At 44.6% G+C, this 21,779-nt stretch overlaps 1 protein-coding gene across 2 annotated transcripts; it reads right to left on the bottom strand.

The window, feature by feature from the left end:
• Positions 1–1,585: 1,585 nt before the first annotated feature.
• On the bottom strand, positions 1,586–17,118 carry GPR45 (G protein-coupled receptor 45). Of its 2 annotated transcripts, none has more exons than XM_069757638.1 (2): positions 16,992–17,118; positions 1,586–2,962 (listed from the first exon to the last, which is right to left on the bottom strand). In XM_069757638.1, exon 2 carries the CDS (start codon positions 2,858–2,860, stop codon positions 1,715–1,717), a length of 1,146 nt encoding a protein of 381 aa, XP_069613739.1. In that variant the 5' UTR covers positions 2,861–2,962; positions 16,992–17,118; the 3' UTR covers positions 1,586–1,714. The 2 variants fall into 2 exon arrangements, with proteins under 2 accessions (XP_069613739.1, XP_069613738.1); XM_069757637.1 differs by having other exon boundaries at positions 16,949–17,083.
• Between the last annotated feature and the right edge of the window lie 4,661 nt (positions 17,119–21,779).

Raw genomic sequence — 21,779 nt, 5'->3', positions numbered from 1 at the left:
AGATATTTCCAGTACCGGAAGAAACAGTCCCGGAGCTATCCGTGTGTCCGTGTTTATCATACGTGTATTGAAACAATTTGTTTCAATTTTAACCCTTTGACTTTAATAACAGCACATCGGTGTGCGGTACGCGTTTACACGCATTGACTTTAATGGGTCTGTGTGATCCGTGCGCTCCCACGAGCACTGACATGTCTCCATGTTTTGCACACGGACACACGGTCCATGAAAACACGCTGACATCTGCAGAGACACATTTATTTTAATGTGTCTACGTGTGTCTCTAGTATGTGAGGAAACTGTCACCACACGTACAGGAGCCACTGACGTGTGAAACCGGCCTAAGAGCCAGCTTATGACAGGATCTCACAGGCCACCGTACCCTGGCGTCACCCGATAAACTCAGGGTACCATGGCAACAATTGGAACACGCAATTATGATCATGGGAAGGGGGTCTTTTAACCACTTAGATATCGCTCTCAGTATAGCAGTACATAAGGGGTTAATTGTCCCCGGCGGCGCTATTCTTCTTATTCCCAATCGCGGTTTTAAAGTTACGATAAGGGAATAAGGTCCTTTAACAGTGGACGTTTTTATGCGTATCAGTGATCGTCAGGGCTGGTGCAGACAATCGTATATCTTGGACAACGGCTATCCATGACTTTGATGGATAGCATTCATACATATATAATTCTATAGGGCTGTGCACATATCCGATTTTTTTTTCCCAAGAACCTAGTGTTTGGAAACAAAAAATAAATAATTGCAGCATGCATGATTGAGAATCAGATGAGCCATTACGCCTTCGCCATTATGGGTCTGTGGAGAAAAAAAAAAGGAATCGGACCACACTTGGCTGACATCCGAATGTTGTCCGATTTTTACGGACTGAAATTATAGAGGAGGTGAAGAAACCTTTTTTTCACTCCATCTGTGTGAAAATTGGTTTACACTCTGATCAGGTGTGATTACTATTGTCTGCACCTGCCCTAATACTGAAAGTGGCTATACACATGATAGCTGTGTATGTAAGAGTCAGAAAAGAAAGTTATAAGATGAGAGCTAAGTGTTAACGTCTTTTTTCAAGGGAAAAGTAGAGAAAATAGCTGTCAAGCACTTGTAGTGGATTATCTCGCAGACAACAGTAGTGCAGAATAAAGTTCAAATTGCCCGACCCTTATGTCCAATATCATCTGTCCAGGGAAAGTCAGAAAGCCTCAATATAGATTAGCGTGTTGTCCGATTTCACATGTATCAGTAGCTACAGCCATCTTACTTATGGGGCTTTTAGTTTTGGTAATGTATTGAATTGGGCATATATATTAAATTGTAGGTGAAAATATACTAGAATGCCTGAAGTACAACAAACTTTTGAAGGAACTCTGCAAAACAAAAAGCAAATGACATAGTAGAAATAAATGAAAATGCTACGTTTATTACTTCATTATTGCAAATGGTTGGGCAACCTGTTCTTGATTGCTTAGTTATCTTTCTCTTACAAATATGTACAATAAGTCAGTGCAATCCTATTATATTCGATTTCTTATTCCATAAAATAATTAACACATTGGAACTCTACAAATGGCATCAAGAGAAGCATGTTTTGTAAGAGCATGGAGCACATTTATTTTCCAGAAAGGAAAAGAGATATGTGCAAAAGTATCAGGCAAAAGTGTTCTGTGCTTGTTCAACAACAATCCCTGAAGAGATTTCTTAGACAGCCGATTGATGTTCGTTACAAACATAGATTGTACTAGGACGTATTCTTCTCCGTGTCCTCCCTGGAAATTTCGGAAGGATCTTAAATGTTTTCGGCATAAATTCCATGCAGGACTCACGAAACTTCTTTATCCTCCAGCAGTATATGACGGGGTTGAACACAGATTTCAGGTAACTGAGCCACAAAATGCAAGTGCTGATGATGTAAAATGAGGAACTGTAGTAGAAAGTTCTACTGAAGACAGACAATAGACTGAATACTGAATGTGGAAGCCAGCAAAGTGAGAACCCAATAAAGAGAATCAGTATAGTAGTGAAGGCTCTGGTCTTGAAACTCATGTCCACGTTGAGTTGATGAGGCCTTTGTAGTCCCATCAACCCTAACTTGCTTACTTGGCTGAGGCACAAGCTCTCTGCATGGTTGTGAATTCTGACAGCATTTTGTCTCACCGTGTTTAGGATGCATAGGTAAGAGTAGAGCATAATACTGAAAGGGATGAAGAACACTGCTACCACTAGCATTACTGCATATGCCCTATCAGCCAAAAATTCTGTATATCCCAAAACACATTGAGGCGCTCGTGTTGGAACTTCAACCAATGTCCACCCTACAACAGATGGGAAGGAAATACAAAAAGAAAATATCCAAGAGGTCACAATCATTATTTTAGCACGGTGTGGGTTTAATTTATCCTGTCTTTGAACAATGATCAGGAAACGATCAACACTGATAATGAGCAGGATGGCAACTCCTTCTAATACGAAGAACCAATATAGCATGGCTGATATCTGACAAAACTGAGAACCAAAGTGCCAGCTCCCAGTGATAATGGTCACTGCAGTAAAAGGCATGCAGAACAATGACAACATGATGTCAGAGAACGCAAGAGTTGCAAGAAGAAGGTTGATTGCAGATCGCATAGCTGGCTTTTGATAGACAATAAGGCAAACAATGGCATTGCCCAAAAACGCAATGGAAATCATTAATGCCATTATTATTGCCATTAATATCCTGAGTGGAGTAGGGAATGCATCATTAAAACTGGAGTCCTGGCTCCCTGTTGTCACATTCATACTAGAATAGGTGCAGTAGCCCAGAGGCGTGCTATTGCAGCTCATGGCAACAAGCAGAATATCCATCTATTTGCATTTTTTATTGACTTGTAGACTCAACAAAACAGACGTTCTTGTTGTCATGTGTCAGATGAATGCTGTCCCATCTCTTTCCACATCTTGATATATCTGGTAAGAAAACAAGAAAGCCTCATGAAGAAAATAGATGCAAACAATAAAGTTAAGGCGATTTGCACATTTTTTTTTATCAGTTACTCAATGCTTTAATCAAGAATCAAACCCCAGGAGACATTTATTGCTCCACTTCTAGAAGTCAGGCTGCCTGGAAGGTAGAGCGCTGAATAGTCTGCTCTCAGCAATAACAGCAGGCTCCCACTCTCCCTACATGCCGACTATTTATATGTGGCCTAAAGGACTGATACCATATAGACACCGTACACAGTATCCTGACATTTGTCATCATACATGACATTGTCTACCAATCTCTGTCAATAATGTATAATCTTTGCTGTAGTCTTTAAAGTGTATATATTTTTATTATTTTTTAATACACAAAGCAAACCACTCCAGGTTTTGTTTTTTCTTATTTCAGCGCTGGGGTTGTGCCACTATTGTAAGTTTCCGGACTCTAGTAATATAGATACCAGTCATAGTTTTCAGCTGTTCGCGCAGCCACTCCAGTCTCGATCTGCCATCCTATGACCATAACTTCTGACGTCTGAAGTCAGAGGTAACGGTCACTAGCTCGCACTGTAAGTAAAAGAAAGCTTTGCTCTCATAGACTTACATTGGGTACTGACTTCCGGCTGTGCAGCAAACACTGGAGTGATCCAGCAGGTCAAAACCTGCAAAAGACAGAAGCAGCTCTGATAAAAGATGAAGACAGCGGCTGATAAATATATTACTAGGAGCAGGGAACTTACATTAGTAGCACCACTCCAGCATTAAAAAAACAAAACGCTGGAGTGGTGCTTTAAAGACAGCATTACTTACCCTCTGCCCATTTGCTTTTGCCTTCGTCAATGCTGACAGCTGCGATATCAAGAGTACAGCATGTGAGCGATTGGCTGCAGTGCTCACATGCCGCAGTCATGACACAAACACTGTAGCAATTTTAAACAAGAGCTGGGCACTGGTGGAAAGTCAGTGTTTGAGCAGAAGGGAGTAACTAAGGCTGACTTTGTTATGGTAAAGCAAAAATATTAAACAAATTACAGTACACATCTCAGGCTAAAAACCATGGTTGGCTACACCAGACTGGGGACTGACAAGCAGCAGAAAGTACCACACTGTGGACATTTACAGTAGCTCTGCAATTACAGTAGACTGATAACTAAACAGAAGTGTAGTATACTGAGGACTTCCTGGCAGTTACATCCTTAAGGTACCGTTACACTAAGCGACTTACCAACGATCACGACCAGCGATACGACCTGGCCGTGATCGTTGGTAAGTCGTTGTGTGGTCGCTGGGGAGCTGTCACACAGACAGCTCTCTCCAGCGACCAACGATCAGGGGAACGACTTCGGCATCGTTGAAACTGTCTTTAACGATGCCGAAGTCCCCCTGCAGCACCCGGGTAACCAGGGTAAACATCGGGTTACTAAGTGCAGAGCCGCGCTTAGTAACCCGATATTTACCCTGGTTACCATTGTAAAAGTAAAAAAAAAAAACTACATACTCACATTCTGATGTCTGCCACGTCCCCCGCCGTCAGCTTCCCTGCATTTTCTGTGTCAGCGCCGGCAGTAACAGCGGTGACGTCACCGCTGTGCTCTGCTTTAGGGCCGGCGCTGGCAGTCAGTGCAGGGAAGCTGACGCCGGGGGACGTGACAGACATCAGAATGTGAGTATGTAGTGGTTTTTTTTTTACTTTTACAATGGTAACCAGGGTAAATATCGGGTTACTAAGCGCGGCCCTGCACTTAGTAACCCGATATTTACCCTGGTTACAAGTGAAGACATCGCTGGATCGGCGTCACACACGCCGATCCAGCGATGACAGCGGGAGATCAGCGACTTAAAAAAGGTCCTGATCATTCCCCAACGATCAACGATCTCCCAGCAGGGGCCTGATCGTTGGTCGCTGTCACACATAACGAGATCGTTAGCGGGATCGTTGCTACATCACAAAAAGTGTGACGTTGCAACGATATCGTTAACGATATCGTTGTGTGAAGGTACCTTTATGTACAGTACCATGGTGGAGCCATTCTCCACTCATTTGATTATGATGCAGACCTCTCGTTCCTTTCAGATCTCACTCAGATGTCTGTATTTCACGTATGTGCTCCATACATAATTTTAACACGTACACGATAGAACACGTACCCATTAGTACAATGTCCTGTTTGTACAATGACCAAATTTTCCTGATTTGGCCTCTGCATGCCACTATTTTGGATTTAAAATGAGACTACTGAGATGTAAATGAAGAGTAGACTTTCAGGTTTAAATAACCCCTTCCCCCCCGACATTGGACATACCAGTACATCCTAATTTGCAGTACGCTCCTGCAAATAGATATACCGGTATGTCCTGGTGATCGTGGAGGCACAGGAGGCTGTTACAGCCAGGGTCAGTGCTCGCGCTGCCCCTGGCTGTTTAACCCTTTAAATGCCTCAATCAATAGCGATTGCAGCATTTAGGGTATGTGCACACGTTGCAGATTTCCTGCGGATCTGCAGCGGGTTTATTATTGCACAGAAACGCTGCAGATCCGCAAGTGATTTAGAGTACAATGTAAATCAATGGGAAAAAAAAATGCTGTGCTAATGGTGCGGAAAATTCCACATGGAAAACACAGCAGATTAAAAGAAGGAGAATGTCAATTCTTCGTGCGGATCTGCAGCATTTCTGCACTCATTCCATAACAGAAATCTGCAGGAGTAAAAAAGCATGAAATCTGCACAAAATTCGCAGTAAATCTGCAACAAAAACGCACAAATTTTGACCTGCGTTTTCTGCCAAGAGATGCAGAATACACACAAAAAATTCCACAGGCAAATCCGCAACATGTGCACATACCCTTAGAAGGAAGGCTAGGAGAGGTAGGGGCAGTCATGGCAACCAAAGGTCAAATGACCTCCAGGTATGCCAGTTCCGGAGACCTGTTAGACTATGCCAGGAGCATGGTCTAAAAGGTGTTCTGTTCTGGTGGCCCGATTCTAACGCATCGGGTTGTCTAGAGCATGCTCACGTAGTATATTGCCCAGCCACATAGTATATTGCCCAGCCACATAGTATATTGCCCAGCCACGTAGTATACAGCACAGAGCCACGTAGTATACAGCACAGACACGTAGTATACTGCCCAGTCACGTAGTATATTGGCCAGTCACGTTGTATATTGCCCACGCACGTAGTATATTAACCAGCCACGTAGTATATTGCTCAGCCCGCGTAGTATATCGCACAGCCCGCGCAGTACCACGCACGCAGTATATAACACAGGCCACGTAGTGTATAACACAGGCCACGTAGTGTATAGCACAGCCAACGCAGTATATTGCACAGCCCACGTAGTACATTGCACAGCCTGCGTAGTACATGGCACAGCCTGCGTAGTACATTGCACAGCCCGCGTAGTACATTGCACAGCCCGCGTAGTACATTGCACAGCCCGCGCAGTACATTGCACAGCATATATTGCACAGCCCACGTAGTATATAGCACAGACAAGCAGTATATTGCACAGCCCACGTAGTATATTGCCCAGCCCACATAATATATTGCACAGCCCACGCAGTATATAGCAATGTGGGCACCATATCACTGTTAAAAAAAAAGAATTAAAATAAAAAATAGTTACATACTCACCCTCCGCATAGGCAGCATGAATAGTAAAAAGTTGGTCACACAGGGTTAATAGCAGCATTAACAGAGTGCGTTACACCGGGGTCAACGCTGCCATTAACCCTGTGTGAGCGCTGACTGAAGGGGAGTACGGAGTGGGCACTGACTGCGGGGAGGAAGGAGCAGCCATTTTTCCGCCGGACTGTGCCCGTCTCTGATTGGTCGTGGCTGTTTTGTGACCAATGAATATCCGTGATAGACAGACGAAAGTGACCCTTAGACAATTATATATATATATATATATATATATATATATATATATATATATATATATATAATATATATATATATACACACAGTACAGACCAAAAGTTTGAACACACCTTCTCATTTAAAGATTTTTCTGTATTTTCATGACTATGAAAATTGTACACTCACACTGAAGGCATCAAAACTACGAATTAACACATGTGGAATTATATACTTAACAAAAAAGTGTGAAACAACTGAAATTATGTCTTATAGTCTAGATTCTTCAAAGTAGCCACCTTTTGCTTTGATAACTTCTTTGCACACTCTTGGCATTCTCTTGATGGGCTTCAAGAGATGGTCACCAGGAATGGTCTTCCAACAATCTTGAAGGAGTTCCCAGAGATGCTTAGCACTTGTTGGCCCTTTTGCCTTCACTCTGCGGTCCAGCTCACCCCAAACCATCTCGATTGGGTTCAGGTCTGGTGACTGTGGAGGCCAGGTCAGCTGGCGTAGCACCCCATCACTCTCCTTCTTGGTCAAATAGCCCTTACACAGCCTGGAGGTGTGTTTGGGGTCATTGTCCTGTTGAAAAATAAATGATGGTCCAACTAAACGCAAACCGGGTGGAATAGCATGCCGCTGCAAGATGCTGTGGTAGCCATGCTGGTTCAGTATGCCTTCAATTTTGAATAAATCCCCAACAGTGTCACCAGCAAAGCACCCCCACACCATCACACCTCCTCCTCGATGCTTCACGGTGGTAACCAGGCATGTAGAGTCCATCCGTTCACCTTTTTTGCGTCGCACAAAGACACAGAGGTTGGAACCAAAGATCTCAAATTTGGACTCCTCAGACCAAAGACCAAAGCACAGATTTCCACGGTCTAATGTCCATTTCTTGTGTTCTTTAGCCCAAACAAGTCTCTTCTGCTTGTTGCCTGTCCTTAGCAGTGGTTTCCTAGCAGCTATTTAACCATGAAGGCCTGCTGCACAAAGTCTCCTCTTAACAGTTGTTGTAGAGATGTGTCTGCTGCTAGAACTTTGTGTGGCACTGACCTGGTCTCTAATCTGAGCTGCTGTTAACCTGCGATTTCTGAGGCTGGTGACTCGGATAAACTTATCCTCAGAAGCAGAGGTGACTCTTGGTCTTCCTTTCCTGGGGCGGTCCTCATGGGAGCCAGTTTCTTTGTAGCGCTTGATGGTTTTTGCCACTGCACTTGGGGACACTTTCAAAGTTTTCCCAATTTTTCGGACTGACTGACCTTCATTTCTTCAAGTAATGATGGCCACTCATTTTTCTTTACTTAGCTGCTTTTTTCTTGCCATAATACAAATTCCAACAGTCTATTCAGTAGGACTATCAGCTGTGTATCCACCAGACTTCTGCACAACACAACTGATGGTCCCAACCCCATTTATAAGGCAAGAAATCCCACTTATTAAACCTGACAGGGCACACCTGTGAAGTGAAAACCATTCCCGGTGATTATCTCTTGAAACCCATCAAGAGAATGCCAAGAGTGTGCAAAGCAGTCATCAAAGCAAAAGGTGGCTACTTTGAAGAACCTAGAATATAAGACATAATTTCAGTTGTTTCACACTTTTTTGTTAAGTATATAATTCCACATGTGTTAATTCATAGTTTTGATGCCTTCAGTGTGAATGTACAATTTTCATAGTCATGAAAATAGAGAAAAATCTTTAAATGAGAAGATGTGTCCAAACTTTTGGTCTGTACTGTATGTATTTTAAAAAAAGAGAAATCACAAAATAAAGAACAAAAAAAAGAAAAAAAATAATACCCATAAATACACGTATTTATGTAAAACAAAAATACAAAGTACACATATTTGGTATCACCTTGTCCAGAAGTGTGAAACTGTCCCACTAGTTAACCCCCCCCCTACAGTGATGCAAAAACGATTATTTTTTCTAAAAAATGTTTTTATTGTGTGAAAGAAGCAAAACAAAAAATTATATAAATGTTATATCGCTGTAATCGCACTGACCCAAATAATAAAGCTGTTTTATCACTTTTACCACCAAAAGAACAGCATAAAAAAACCTAAAAAACAATTCCTGTATTGCTAGTTTTTGTTCATTCCGCCTCAAAAAACGTCATGTGCCCGAAAATGGTACCAATAAAAGCGTCAACTTGTCCTGCCAAAAACAAGCTCTCACATAATTTGTCAGCAGAAATCTAAAAAAAAAAAAAGACAGCTCCCTGAATATGGAGATGCAAAAACTTTTTGGGATAAAAGAAAACAGCTTTTTTTCAGTTTGTGATAGAAGCCAAACGTAAAAAAAAAAAAAATATATAAATCTAGTGTCACTGTAATCGCACGTATCTGAAGAATTAATTCTTCTAAATCACTTCAAGGGAACCCATCACGTCATTTTGCCGCTATAAACTGTGGCCACCGCCATCAGGGGCTTATCTACAGCATTCTGTAATGCTTTACATCTAGGGGAACATCATATTGTCCATACTCATTTATTTGCACACGAGCACTTTAGAAATATAATATAGTAAAGACAATTGTACTTCTGGCCCAAAGAATTTTAGGAGCTACATTACCTTTAGGGTTTTTTGCAGTGATTGATTTCATTGGTACCATACGTGGCTTTTGAACCAGACCTTTTTAATTTGACAGGAAGCATCCTCATCAATTTTTGCTTGAATTTTTGTATTATTAAGTATATATTCTTATACATTCCTTTGTCTGTCCAGTCGTTTTGGATGGTTTGGTTCATACATATGGGGTATTGCCACGTTTAGCAGAAATTGTGGAACAAAATTTGGTGCCATATCTACCAATTTTTCCTGTGTGAAAATGTAAAATCTGGGGCTAAAACAAAATTTTTGTGGTAAAAAATGCAAATATTTTTTCTTCACTGCACAATGATATAAGGTTCTGTAACACAACAGTACTGTCAAAATCACTGGACCCTTAGATACATTCATTGAGAGATGTAGTTTTTAAAATTGGGTTATATGGAGATGGTGGGGTTCTGCTGTTCTGGCACCTCAGAGGCTCTTCTAGTGGGTCATAACTAGTGTTGAGCATTCCGATACCGCAAGTATCGGGTATCGGCCGATACTTGCGGTATCGGAATTCCGATACCGAGATCCGATACTTTTGTGGTATCGGGTATCGGTATCGGATACATAGAGATGTGTAAAATAAAGAATTAAAATAAAAAATATTGATATATTTACCTCTCCGGCGGCCCCTGGACTCAGCGCGGGTAACCGGCAGGCTTCGTTGTTCAAAATCAGCGCTTTTAGGACCTGAGAATCACGTCCCGGCCTCTGATTGGTCGCGGGCCGCCCATGTGACCGCCACGCGACCAATCACAAGCCGCGACGTCACCGCAAGCTATTAACGCGCTCATTTTTAAAAATGAGCGCGTTAATGACTTTCAAAGACGTAGCGGCTTGTGATTGGTCGCGGCCACGCGACCAATCACAAGCCGCTACGTCTTTGAAAGTCATTAACGCGCTCATTTTTAAAAATGAGCGCGTTAATAGCTTGCGGTGACGTCGCGGCTTGTGATTGGTCGCGTGGCGGTCACATGGGCGGCCCGCGACCAATCAGAAGCCGGGACGTGATTCTCAGGTCCTAAAAGCGCTGATTTTGAACAAAGAAGCCTGCCGGTTACCCGCGCTGAGTTCAGTGGCCGCCGGAGAGGTAAATATATCAATATTTTTTATTTTAATTCTTTATTTTACACATCCCTATGGATCCCAGGGCCTGAAGGAGAGTTTCCTCTCCTTCAGACCCTGGGAACCATGAGAATACCTTCCGATACTTGATGTCCCATTGACTTGTATTGGTATCGGATATCGGTATCGGCGATATCCGATATTTTTCGGGTATCGGCCGATACTATCCGATACCGATACTTTCAAGTATCGGACGGTATCGCTCAACACTAGTCATAACACCTGCAAACCATAAGGCTATGTGCACATATTGCATGTTCACAAAAAAAGAAGTGACACGCTACTTCTTTTAAACCGCAGCGTTTCCGCAGCGGATTTTCCGCAAAATGTGCGCAGCATTTTTTTCGCTCATTGATTTACATTGTACTGTAAATCAATTGCGGATCTGCAGCGTTTCTGCACCTCATAAAACACTGCGGATCCGCAGAGAATCCGCAACGTGTGCACATACCCTTACAGCCTAATCTGTACTATGACAAGCTTTCCCTTCTGAGCTTTCCACTGTGTCTGAAAAGTAGTTTCCGATTATATGTGGGGTATTGGTGTACTCAGGAGAAATTACAAAACAAATTGTAAGGCCCATTTTTTCCCCCTTAGCCTTATAAAAGTTAAAAACTTTGGGCTAAAACAACATTTAGTAGTAAAAATGTAATTATATTTTCTTTGCCCCCCCCCCCAATGGTATAAAACTCTCTGAGGCACACGTGTTGTCCACATGCTCACTGCACCCCTAGATGAATTAAGTAAGAGGTGTAATCTGTAAAATGGGGTCTCTAATGGGGGGTTCTGATGGTGGCATCATGCAACCATGCAGCCTGCCATCTAGATGTAGCAGAGCTAGACCCGCCGTGAGACAAATGGATTAGCAGCATCTCTGCGGAAAGGTGAGGAATATTGTTGTTTGCTATTTTAAACTCATTTACAGATGATGAGGGCAGCGGGGGAATGGGCGAAGTCGTAAGTATAGTTTAATTAAGATTATTAAAGGAGTCTGTGTCATTCTTTCAATTAAAGGACTTTATTCTGGGTGTCTGTATTTTTATAGAACATGACTATGGGGTTAATAATGGGGGCATCTTATTGACGCCTCTCCATTACTAACTTTGGGGCTTGATGTCACCTGACAATACAAAGGTGAAATCAACCCACCCCCCCCAATTATCACCCCACTTGCCACCGCTACAGGGCAAATGGGAAGAGCGAGGCTAAATGCCAGAATTGGCGCATCTTAGAGATGCACCTTTTCTGGAGCGGCTGAGAGCTGATGTATTTAGCCTGGGGGGGGGCAAGATCCATGGCCCCTTTCTAGGCTATTAATATCTGCCCACAGCAGTCTGCATAACCTTTTCTGGTTATTAATTGTAGGGGGACCCTACAATCATTTTTTTTGGGTTCCCCCTTTTAATAGCCAGTAAAGGTTAAGTATACAGTTGTGAGCTGATATTAATAGCTTGGGAAGCTCCATAGGTATTACCCCCTTCCCAGGCTATAAATATCGTGCCCCAGCCATCGGCTTTCCCTCTGCTGGTTACGAAAATTGCGCGGGAAAATCCGCACCATTTTATTTCAGAAAAATAATCTTTTATTAAATACATGTACAGTAATTTGCACACACACAGCACTAATTGTATTTGTCACTGACATCTATATATCTATCTATTCTATATGTATTTACTGTATGTAATCCATCTCTTCTATCCTCTCGGCTCCCGCATATATCTAATCTATTCAAGCCCGTCACGCTGATATTACTGTACGCGGCACCTGAATTGCCGGCTTTTATTATATATGTGTGTGTTTTGACAAATGTTTCCTCTGAAAAAGATGCGCAAATGACAGAGAATTTCTGTATGTAAAAGTTCACGTTAAAATCGCATTGCAATTGGATAGCAATCGCACTGCATTCGGATGCTAGGTGTGAGAAATCGGATTGTACTCGCATGACACTCGCATTACACTCGTGCGACTCTCGACAGGGAGACTCGGACCAATTTTTCATAAGTTTAGTGTCACTCCGGTCTTAGTCAGATTGTCCGGCGTAGTACATTCCTGAAAACTAGCACAGCACGAGAGAAGTATTGGGATGTTCGGATTATGGGCTCATACTCACTTGCGAGCAACTAGGACGAGTTTCACACGGCAATACCCGGCACTGCACCTAGAACAGAGGAGCAGAGCGTGCAGCTGCATGTATTCCTATGCGGTCGCACGCTCCGATCGGAGTGCCGGCAGCAGCGCCGGGTTTTAACATGCGAGACTCATCCGAGTTGCTCGCAAGTGAGTATGAGCCCTATGGAGGATAATAGTCTTAGAGCATAGGTAGGGTGATAGACAGAGATCAGGGTGGAGATGTAGAGTGGTGCAGAATTGTGGAGAGCTTTGGTGAGAGAAAAGTTTGTATCTCGCTCTCGAATTTTATTCCTAAAAATTCAGGCAGCACCTGCTTTGACGGATCTGTCAAAAAAACGTGTTCAATATCCACTGTGTCAGAGCATACTGCTTAGGAGTTATGATTGAACCAACCAACGAAATTGCAATATTGGATATACGGTAGATAGGTTAGTCAAGGGAAGAAACATGAGAGGTTCGGCTTTGGATAGATTCAGGTAGAGGGAGGACATGTTAGACACAGCGGACAGATAATCCCTAGTATTTTGTATTCAGGTGGGGGTGATGTCAGGAGAATATGTGTATAATTGAGTGTCATCAGCATAGAGATGGTACTTAAAACCAAATCGGCTGATGGTTTGTCCAATAGGGGCAGTGTATAGAGAGAAGAGGAGGGGGCCTAGGACTGAGCTCTGAGGAACCCTGATAGTAAAAGAAAAATTAGGAGTAAGAGCCGGCAAAAGATACAGTAATAGAGCGGTCAGATAGGCAGGAGGCTAAACAGGAGAGAATGGTGTCCTTGAGGCCGATGGAGCGGAGCATAGTGAGGAGGAGCTGATGATCCACAGTGTTGAATGCTGCGGAGAGATCCATGGGAAACAGCAGGAAGAAGTGACAATTAGGCTATGTGCACACAGTGCGGAATGGTGTGCCGATTTTTCCGCACTGTTTTTGGTAAATCCGCAGGTAAACCACACTGCGGAATTACTGCGGTTTTTGTGCGGATTCCACCTGCAGATTTCAATTATGGAGCAGGTGTAAACCGCTGCAGAATCCGCACAAAGAATTGACATGCTGCGGAATATAAACTGCTGCGTTTCCGGGCGTTTTTTTCTGCAGCATGTGTACTGCGGATTTTATTTTCCATAGGTTTACATGGTACTGTAAACTCATGGAAAACAGCTGCAGATCCGCAGCATCAAATCCGCTGCGGACCCGCAGCAAAATCCGCAATGTGTGCACATAGCCTTTAGCTGTTAGTAGATCATTACAGACCTTAGTGAGGGCAGTTTCAGTAGAGTGTAAAGAGTGGAAACCGGATTGTAAAGAGAGTGATGTGAGAGATAGCGGAATAGACGGGAGTGGACCAAGTGTTCCAGGAGTTTAGTGGTGAAGGGGAGATTAGAGACAGGTCTGTAGTTCTGGTAGAGGGATGCTTTGTTTTTGTTATACATCTGCGGCTCCTGACCGATCCCCCCAAAAGATGACGCATGTTTACACTAAGTGCCTATCTTATAAGTATGGGGTTTCCTGACCAATAGATGAGGCAGAATTTACACAAAAGTGGGAACAAGGCCATAAATCATTATTTTTTTTTATTTGCAGGAGTCATTTATGAAAAGCCCCAAAAACTTGAAACAAGAATATGTTCAGACGTTGCATTTTTTCTTGCACTAAAAACCAGAGGGTTGGCAGGAAAAACTAAGTGGACAATATGCACAATTTAAAGGGAACCTGTCACCCCCAAAATCGAAGGTGAGCTGCAGCCACCGGCATCAGGGGCTTATCTACAGCATTCTGTAATGCCAAACAAAGAGAAGACGGGACAAATATCCTCAACATAAATGAGTGCTACTGTGAACCAAATGGACACTCGGCAATTAGCAACCAAAACACCACGAAAGAAAAAAACGATTAACGGTCCAAAATTAAAATTTTCTTTATTGATATCTCAGATAAAAATGACAGAAAAAAAAATATCGATCAAAAGTTACATAAACTTATGCTCAATGATTTGACATACTGCATTTGTATGCTAGATGGGGCGTTTGTAACCAGGAATATATGTGGAAAAAATTATAAGGTGCAGAAAATATCAATTAATATAAAAATAAGAATAAAAATAAATATGAAATATACACATATCAAATATATAAATGTATACATAACAACCATGTGTAATAAGTGATTGTAAAATACATGAGTTTAACCATTCTGTAATGCTGTAGATAAGCCCCTGATGTTACCTGAAAGAGGAGAAAAAGAGGTTAGATTATACTCACCCAGGGGCGGTCCGGTCCGATGGGCGTCGCGGTCCGGGGCCTCCCATCTTCTCACAATGGCGTCCTCTTCTTGTCTTCACGCTGTGGCTCCGGCGCAGGCGTACTTTGTCTGCCCTGTTGAGGCCTCTCTGACCTTTCCCGATGCCTGCGCACTGCAGTACTTTGCTCTGCCCTCAACAGGGCATTTCAGAATGCTGTAGATAAGCCCCTGATGCCGGTGGGCTCAGCTCACCTTCGTAATATGTAAAAACACTGAAAGGATTGATATTCTGTGTCTTGCCAAAGACGCAGCAGGGATCAAATACACAAGGGAAAAACCGGGTGCATGAGATTTCAGAAAGCTCCTCTGTTACTGTGAAAAGTGCCACGTGTGAACATACCCCAGTGTCCGATCATTACTGGCATGTTTCAATGTTTCCTGCAATTAGGCTACTTTCACACTAGCGTCGTGCACTGCACGTCGCTATGCCTCATTTTGTAGAAAAAACGAATCCTGCAAAAGTGCTTGCAGGATGCGTTTTTTCTCCATTGACTTGCATTAGCGTTGCATTGCGACGCTTTGCCACACGTCGCGCGACGGTTGCGCCGTGTTGTGGCGGACCGTCGGCTGCAAAAAACATTATATGTAACGTTTTTTGCTGCCGACGGTCCGCCATTTCCGACTGCGCATGCGTGGCCGGAACTCCGCCCCCACCTCCCCGCACCTCACAATGGGGCAGCGGATGCGCTGGAAAAATGCATCCCCGTTGTGCGGCGCATTCACTGCTAGCGTCAGTACGTCGGCCCGACGCACTGCGACGGGCCGAGTACGACGCTAGTGTGAAAGTAGCCTTACACCTTTGATTTTAACGGGGCTCCATATCCCCACCCCCCTCCCACCCCCTGTTCTTAAAATACTCACCCGGCTCCCTCGCTGGCGCTGCTTCCTGTCCTGGCCGCACCTTCTCCTGTATGAGCGGTCACGTTGGGCCGCCGATTACAGTCATGAATATGCGGCTCCACCTCCCATAGGGGTGGAGCCGCATATTTATTACTGTAAATGAGCGGCCCCAGGTGACCGCTCATACAGTAGAAGGTGCGGCCAGGATAGGAAGCAGCGCCAGCGAGGGAGCCGGGTGAGTATTTTAAGAACAGCGGGTGGGCGCACAGGGGATGGGAGGGGGGTGGGGACATGGATCTTTATTGTAAACACGAGAAACAAAAAAAAAAACAGGAATATTCATATCTTCTCTACAGCAAACACTGCTGCAGGGAAGATATGAATGGCGGCTTCAGCACCAGATGCAGGGGACAGCGCTAAACTTTAGCGCTGTCTCCTGCACGGTGCGTGTGGTACCCAGTGGGCACACGTGTGCCGCACTGATGTGCCACAGAAACACACGGACACGGATAATTCTGGTACCGATTTTTCCGGTACCGGAATTATCTGGACGTGTGGGACTGCCCTTACCCTGTGTCGTCTGCGCAGGTCACACTATGGCCGCCCCTGAGTATGGCGCTATTCACACTATGGGTCACAGCCTCCGTGCGGTATCCCTCACAAAACATGATGGAAGCCCGGAGAGACCCTATGAAAGTCTAGGAGACTCAGAGCTGGGACTTTGGGGACATCAAGCAATGCGTCTGCCACTACTATGAAGCGCAGTCGCCGTCTGACTGTCACGATAACAGGCCACAATATTATTCCCTGTGATATGAGGAAAGCTGACATGTTCTGTTACCACTGAAGTCCATGGAAAACCGCGGCATTCCGTGTGTGAATCCATGGCCACCTGCAGGACAGAGGGACAGCCCTGAGGGACAGCCTGGGATGTCGGCGCCTGTGGTGCGAGCTGACCTCAGTATCACTAGTATCGTGACATATTATATCGTGGAGCGGCGCCATCCCCCATGTCCGCACACCGCATCTGCCTGACAAGCAGCCCCCGGCCCAGCTACTAGTGCCACCATGGCTTCCGGCACATGCCCGCCTCCTGCCCCGCCAGGTACCTGCAGCACAGCTGGAGCCCCCGCAGTCTGCCATGATCCTCACCACTGAAGCTTCTAGGGGTGGTCCCTGCATCAGCGGCTGCGCCTGCTCCATGCCTCCCAGTCACTGCCTGCTCCGGTGTACACGCAACGGGAACAGTCAGTGCTTCCTCGTGTGTTGTCACCGTGCCAGGCTGCCAGTGTGTATGTGGAACAGCGGCGCATTTATCACGCCATTGTGGGGCCCGGCTCTGAACTCCTGCTGCTTCCCGCAGCCACCACTAGGGGGAGTACATAGAGATTTTACAGCTTCCATTGGGTTCTGTGGCAGCTGTGTGAGTTCATGTGCACCGAGCTCCCCCTGGTGGTGGCTACAGGTTGTCAGTCCCCTCATTGCTGTGTGAGGAGAAGCGGGGCTGTGGGGGTTCATGGAGACTCGTCAGTGGACCGGAATAAAACCACTTATCTGGTGTAAAGACATTAGGTTGCCTACTTTGAGCTCCTGCGGACTGGCAAATCCTGTCACAATTTCCTGGAATTCCCGGTACTAACGACCTCTGACATGACCACATGCAATTTGCATACTTGAGGCCACCCGCCGGCTAGATTCATCCACTTCTATGGAGAGAAGCTGAATGGCATTAGTAGTGTGAGAATTGTCATAGCATGCACATTACACACTGTCACACTTCAGCTGTCTGGTGTAACTTCGAGGGACTGCAGACTTTTGCCCCAAACCTGGACAAGCCCATTTAAGAAAGTATTGCAGTCTGAGCGCCATACAGTTATCAGGTTAAGGGAGGGGGGCTTCAGTATGGGGCAGAACTGGACTCATGTCTTAAAACCCCTGAAAGTGTTGTAAAAGATGTGACCTGGCATTTTAGTGGTTTATAAAGTACAGTCATCCAGATAACTTATCACACTATGCTAGCACAGATACTGGCACAAAGACACTGGCACATATACTAGTACAGACACTAGCACATATACTAGTGCAGACGCTGGCACACGCTGGCACACGCTGGCACATATACTAGTGCAGACGCTGGCACATATACTAGTGCAGACGCTGGCACATATACTAGTGCAGACGCTGGCACATATACTAGTGCAGACGCTGGCACACGCTGGCACATATTCTAGTGCAGACGCTGGCACATATACTAGTGCAGACGCTGGCACATATACTAGTGCAGACGCTGGCACACACTGGCACATATACTAGTACAGACGCTGGCACACACTGGCACATATACTAGTGCAGACGCTGGCACACACTGGCACATATACTAGTGCAGACGCTGGCACACACTGGCACATATACTAGTGCAGACGCTGGCACACACTGGCACATATACTAGTGCAGACGCTGGCACACACTGGCACATATACTAGTGCAGACGCTGGCACACACTGGCACATATACTAGTGCAGACGCTGGCACACACTGGCACATATACTAGTGCAGACGCTGGCACACACTGGCACATATACTAGTGCAGACGCTGGCACACACTGGCACATATACTAGTGCAGACGCTGGCACACACTGGCACATATACTAGTACAGACGCTGGCACATATACTAGTACAGACGCTGGCACACACTGGCACATATACTAGTACAGACGCTGGCACACACTGGCACATATACTAGTACAGACGCTGGCACACACTGGCACATATACTAGTACAGACGCTGGCACACACTGGCACATATACTAGTACAGACGCTGGCACACACTGGCACATATACTAGTACAGACGCTGGCACATATACTAGTACAGACGCTGGCACACACTGGCACATATACTAGTACAGACGCTGGCACACACTGGCACATATACTAGTACAGACGCTGGCACACACTGGCACATATACTAGTACAGACGCTGGCACACACTGGCACATATACTAGTACAGACGCTGGCACACACTGGCACATATACTAGTACAGACGCTGGCACACACTGGCACATATACTAGTACAGACGCTGGCACACACTGGCACATATACTAGTACAGACGCTGGCACACACTGGCACATATACTAGTACAGACGCTGGCACACACTGGCACATATACTAGTACAGACGCTGGCACACACTGGCACATATACTAGTACAGACGCTAGCACACACTGGCACATATACTAGTACAGACGCTAGCACACACTGGCACATATACTAGTACAGACGCTAGCACACACTGGCACATATACTAGTACAGACGCTAGCACACACTGGCACATATACTAGTACAGACGCTAGCACACACTGGCACATATACTAGTACAGACGCTAGCACACACTGGCACATATACTAGTACAGACGCTAGCACACACTGGCACATATACTAGTACAGACGCTAGCACACACTGGCACATATACTAGTACAGACGCTAGCACACACTGGCACATATACTAGTACAGACGCTAGCACACACTGGCACATATACTAGTACAGACGCTAGCACACACTGGCACATATACTAGTACAGACGCTAGCACACACTGGCACATATACTAGTACAGACGCTAGCACACACTGGCACATATACTAGTACAGACGCTAGCACACACTGGCACATATACTAGTACAGACGCTAGCACACACTGGCACATATACTAGTACAGACGCTAGCACACACTGGCACATATACTAGTACAGACGCTAGCACACACTGGCACATATACTAGTACAGACGCTAGCACACACTGGCACATATACTAGTACAGACGCTAGCACACACTGGCACATATACTAGTACAGACGCTAGCACACACTGGCACATATACTAGTACAGACGCTAGCACACACTGGCACATATACTAGTACAGACGCTAGCACACACTGGCACATATACTAGTACAGACGCTAGCACACACTGGCACATATACTAGTACAGACGCTAGCACACACTGGCACATATACTAGTACAGACGCTAGCACACACTGGCACATATACTAGTACAGACGCTAGCACACACTGGCACATATACTAGTACAGACGCTAGCACACACTGGCACATATACTAGTACAGACGCTAGCACACACTGGCACATATACTAGTACAGACGCTAGCACACACTGGCACATATACTAGTACAGACGCTAGCACACACTGGCACATATACTAGTACAGACGCTAGCACACACTGGCACATATACTAGTACAGACGCTAGCACACACTGGCACATATACTAGTACAGACGCTAGCACACACTGGCACATATACTAGTACAGACACTGGTACACACACTGGCACATATACTAGTACAGACGCTAGCACACACTGGCACATATACTAGTACAGACACTGGTACACACACTGGCACAGATACTAGTACAGATGCTAGCACAGATACTGGCACATATACAGTTATATGAAAAAGTTTGGGCACCCCTATTAATCTTAAGCTTAATGTTTTATAAAATTTGTTTTTTTTTTTGCAACAGTTATTTCAGTTTCATATATCTAATAACTGTTGCACACAGTAATGTTTCTGCCTTGAAATGAGGTTTATTGTACTAACAGAAAATGTGCAATCTGCATTCAAACAAAATTTGACAGGTGCATAAGTTTGGGCACCCCACCAGAAAAGTGACATTAATATTTAGTAGATCCTCCTTTTGCAAAAATAACAGCCTCTAGTCACTTCCTGTAGCTTTTAATGAGTTCCTGGATCCTGGATAAAGGTATTTTTGACCATTCCTCTTTACAAAACAATTCCAGTTCAGTTAAGTTTGATGGTCGCCGAGCATGGACAGCCCTCTTCAAATGATCCCACAGATGTTCAATGATATTCAGGTCTGGGGACTGGGATGGCCATTCCAGAACAGTGTAATTGTTCCTCTACATGAATGCCTGAGTAGATTTGGAGCGGTGTTTTGGATCATTGTCTTGCTGAAAGATCCATCCCCTGCGTAACTTCAACTTTGTCACTGATTCATGAACATTATTGTCAAGAATCTGCTGATACTGAGAGGAATCCATGCGTCCCTCAACTTTAACAAGATTCCCGGTGCTGGCATTGGCCACACAGCCCCAAAGCATGATGGAACCTCCACCAAATTTTACTGTGGGTAGCACGTGTTTTTCTTGGAATGCTGTGTTTTTTGGCCGCCATGCATAACGCCTTTTTGTATGACCAAACAACTCAATCTTGGTTTCATCAGTCCACAGGACCTTCTTCCAAAAGAAATTGGCTTCTCCAAATGTGCTTTTGCATACCTCAGCCGACTCGGTTTGTGGCGTGCTTGCAGAAACTGCTTCTTTCGCATCACTCTCCCATACAGCTTCTCCTTGTGCAAAGTGCGTTGTATAGTTGACCGATGTACAGTGACACCATCTGCAGCAAGTTGATGCTGCAGCTCTCTGGAGGTGGTCTGAGGATTGTCCTTGACTGATCTTGCCATTCTTCTGCTCTGCCTTTCTGATGTTTTTCTTGGCCTGCCACTTCTGGCCTTAACAAGAACTGTACCTGTGTTCTTCCATTTCCTTACTATGTTCCTCACAGTGGAAATTGACAGGTTAAATCACTGAGACAGCTTTTTGTATCCTTCCCCTGGACAACTATGTTGAATAATCTTTGTTTTGAGATCATTAGACAGTTGTTTTGAGGAACCCATGATGCCACTCTTCAGAGATGATTCAAACGGGAGAACAACTTGCAAGTGGCCACTTTTCTCATGATTGCATACACCTGGCTATGAAGTTCAAAGCTCAATGAGGTTTGAAAACCAAAAAAAGTGCTTTAGTAAGTCAGTAAAAAGTAGGTAGGAGTATTTAAAACAAAAAAATGATACGGGTGCCCATACTTATGCACCTGTCAAATTTTGTTTGAA

The sequence above is a fragment of the Ranitomeya imitator genome, chromosome 3 (genome assembly GCF_032444005.1).
Source record: "Ranitomeya imitator isolate aRanImi1 chromosome 3, aRanImi1.pri, whole genome shotgun sequence".
Taxonomy (NCBI): Eukaryota; Metazoa; Chordata; class Amphibia; order Anura; family Dendrobatidae; genus Ranitomeya; species Ranitomeya imitator.
The sequence above is the reverse complement of the archived record's forward strand: the minus strand, read 5'-3'. Positions and strand labels throughout refer to the sequence as shown.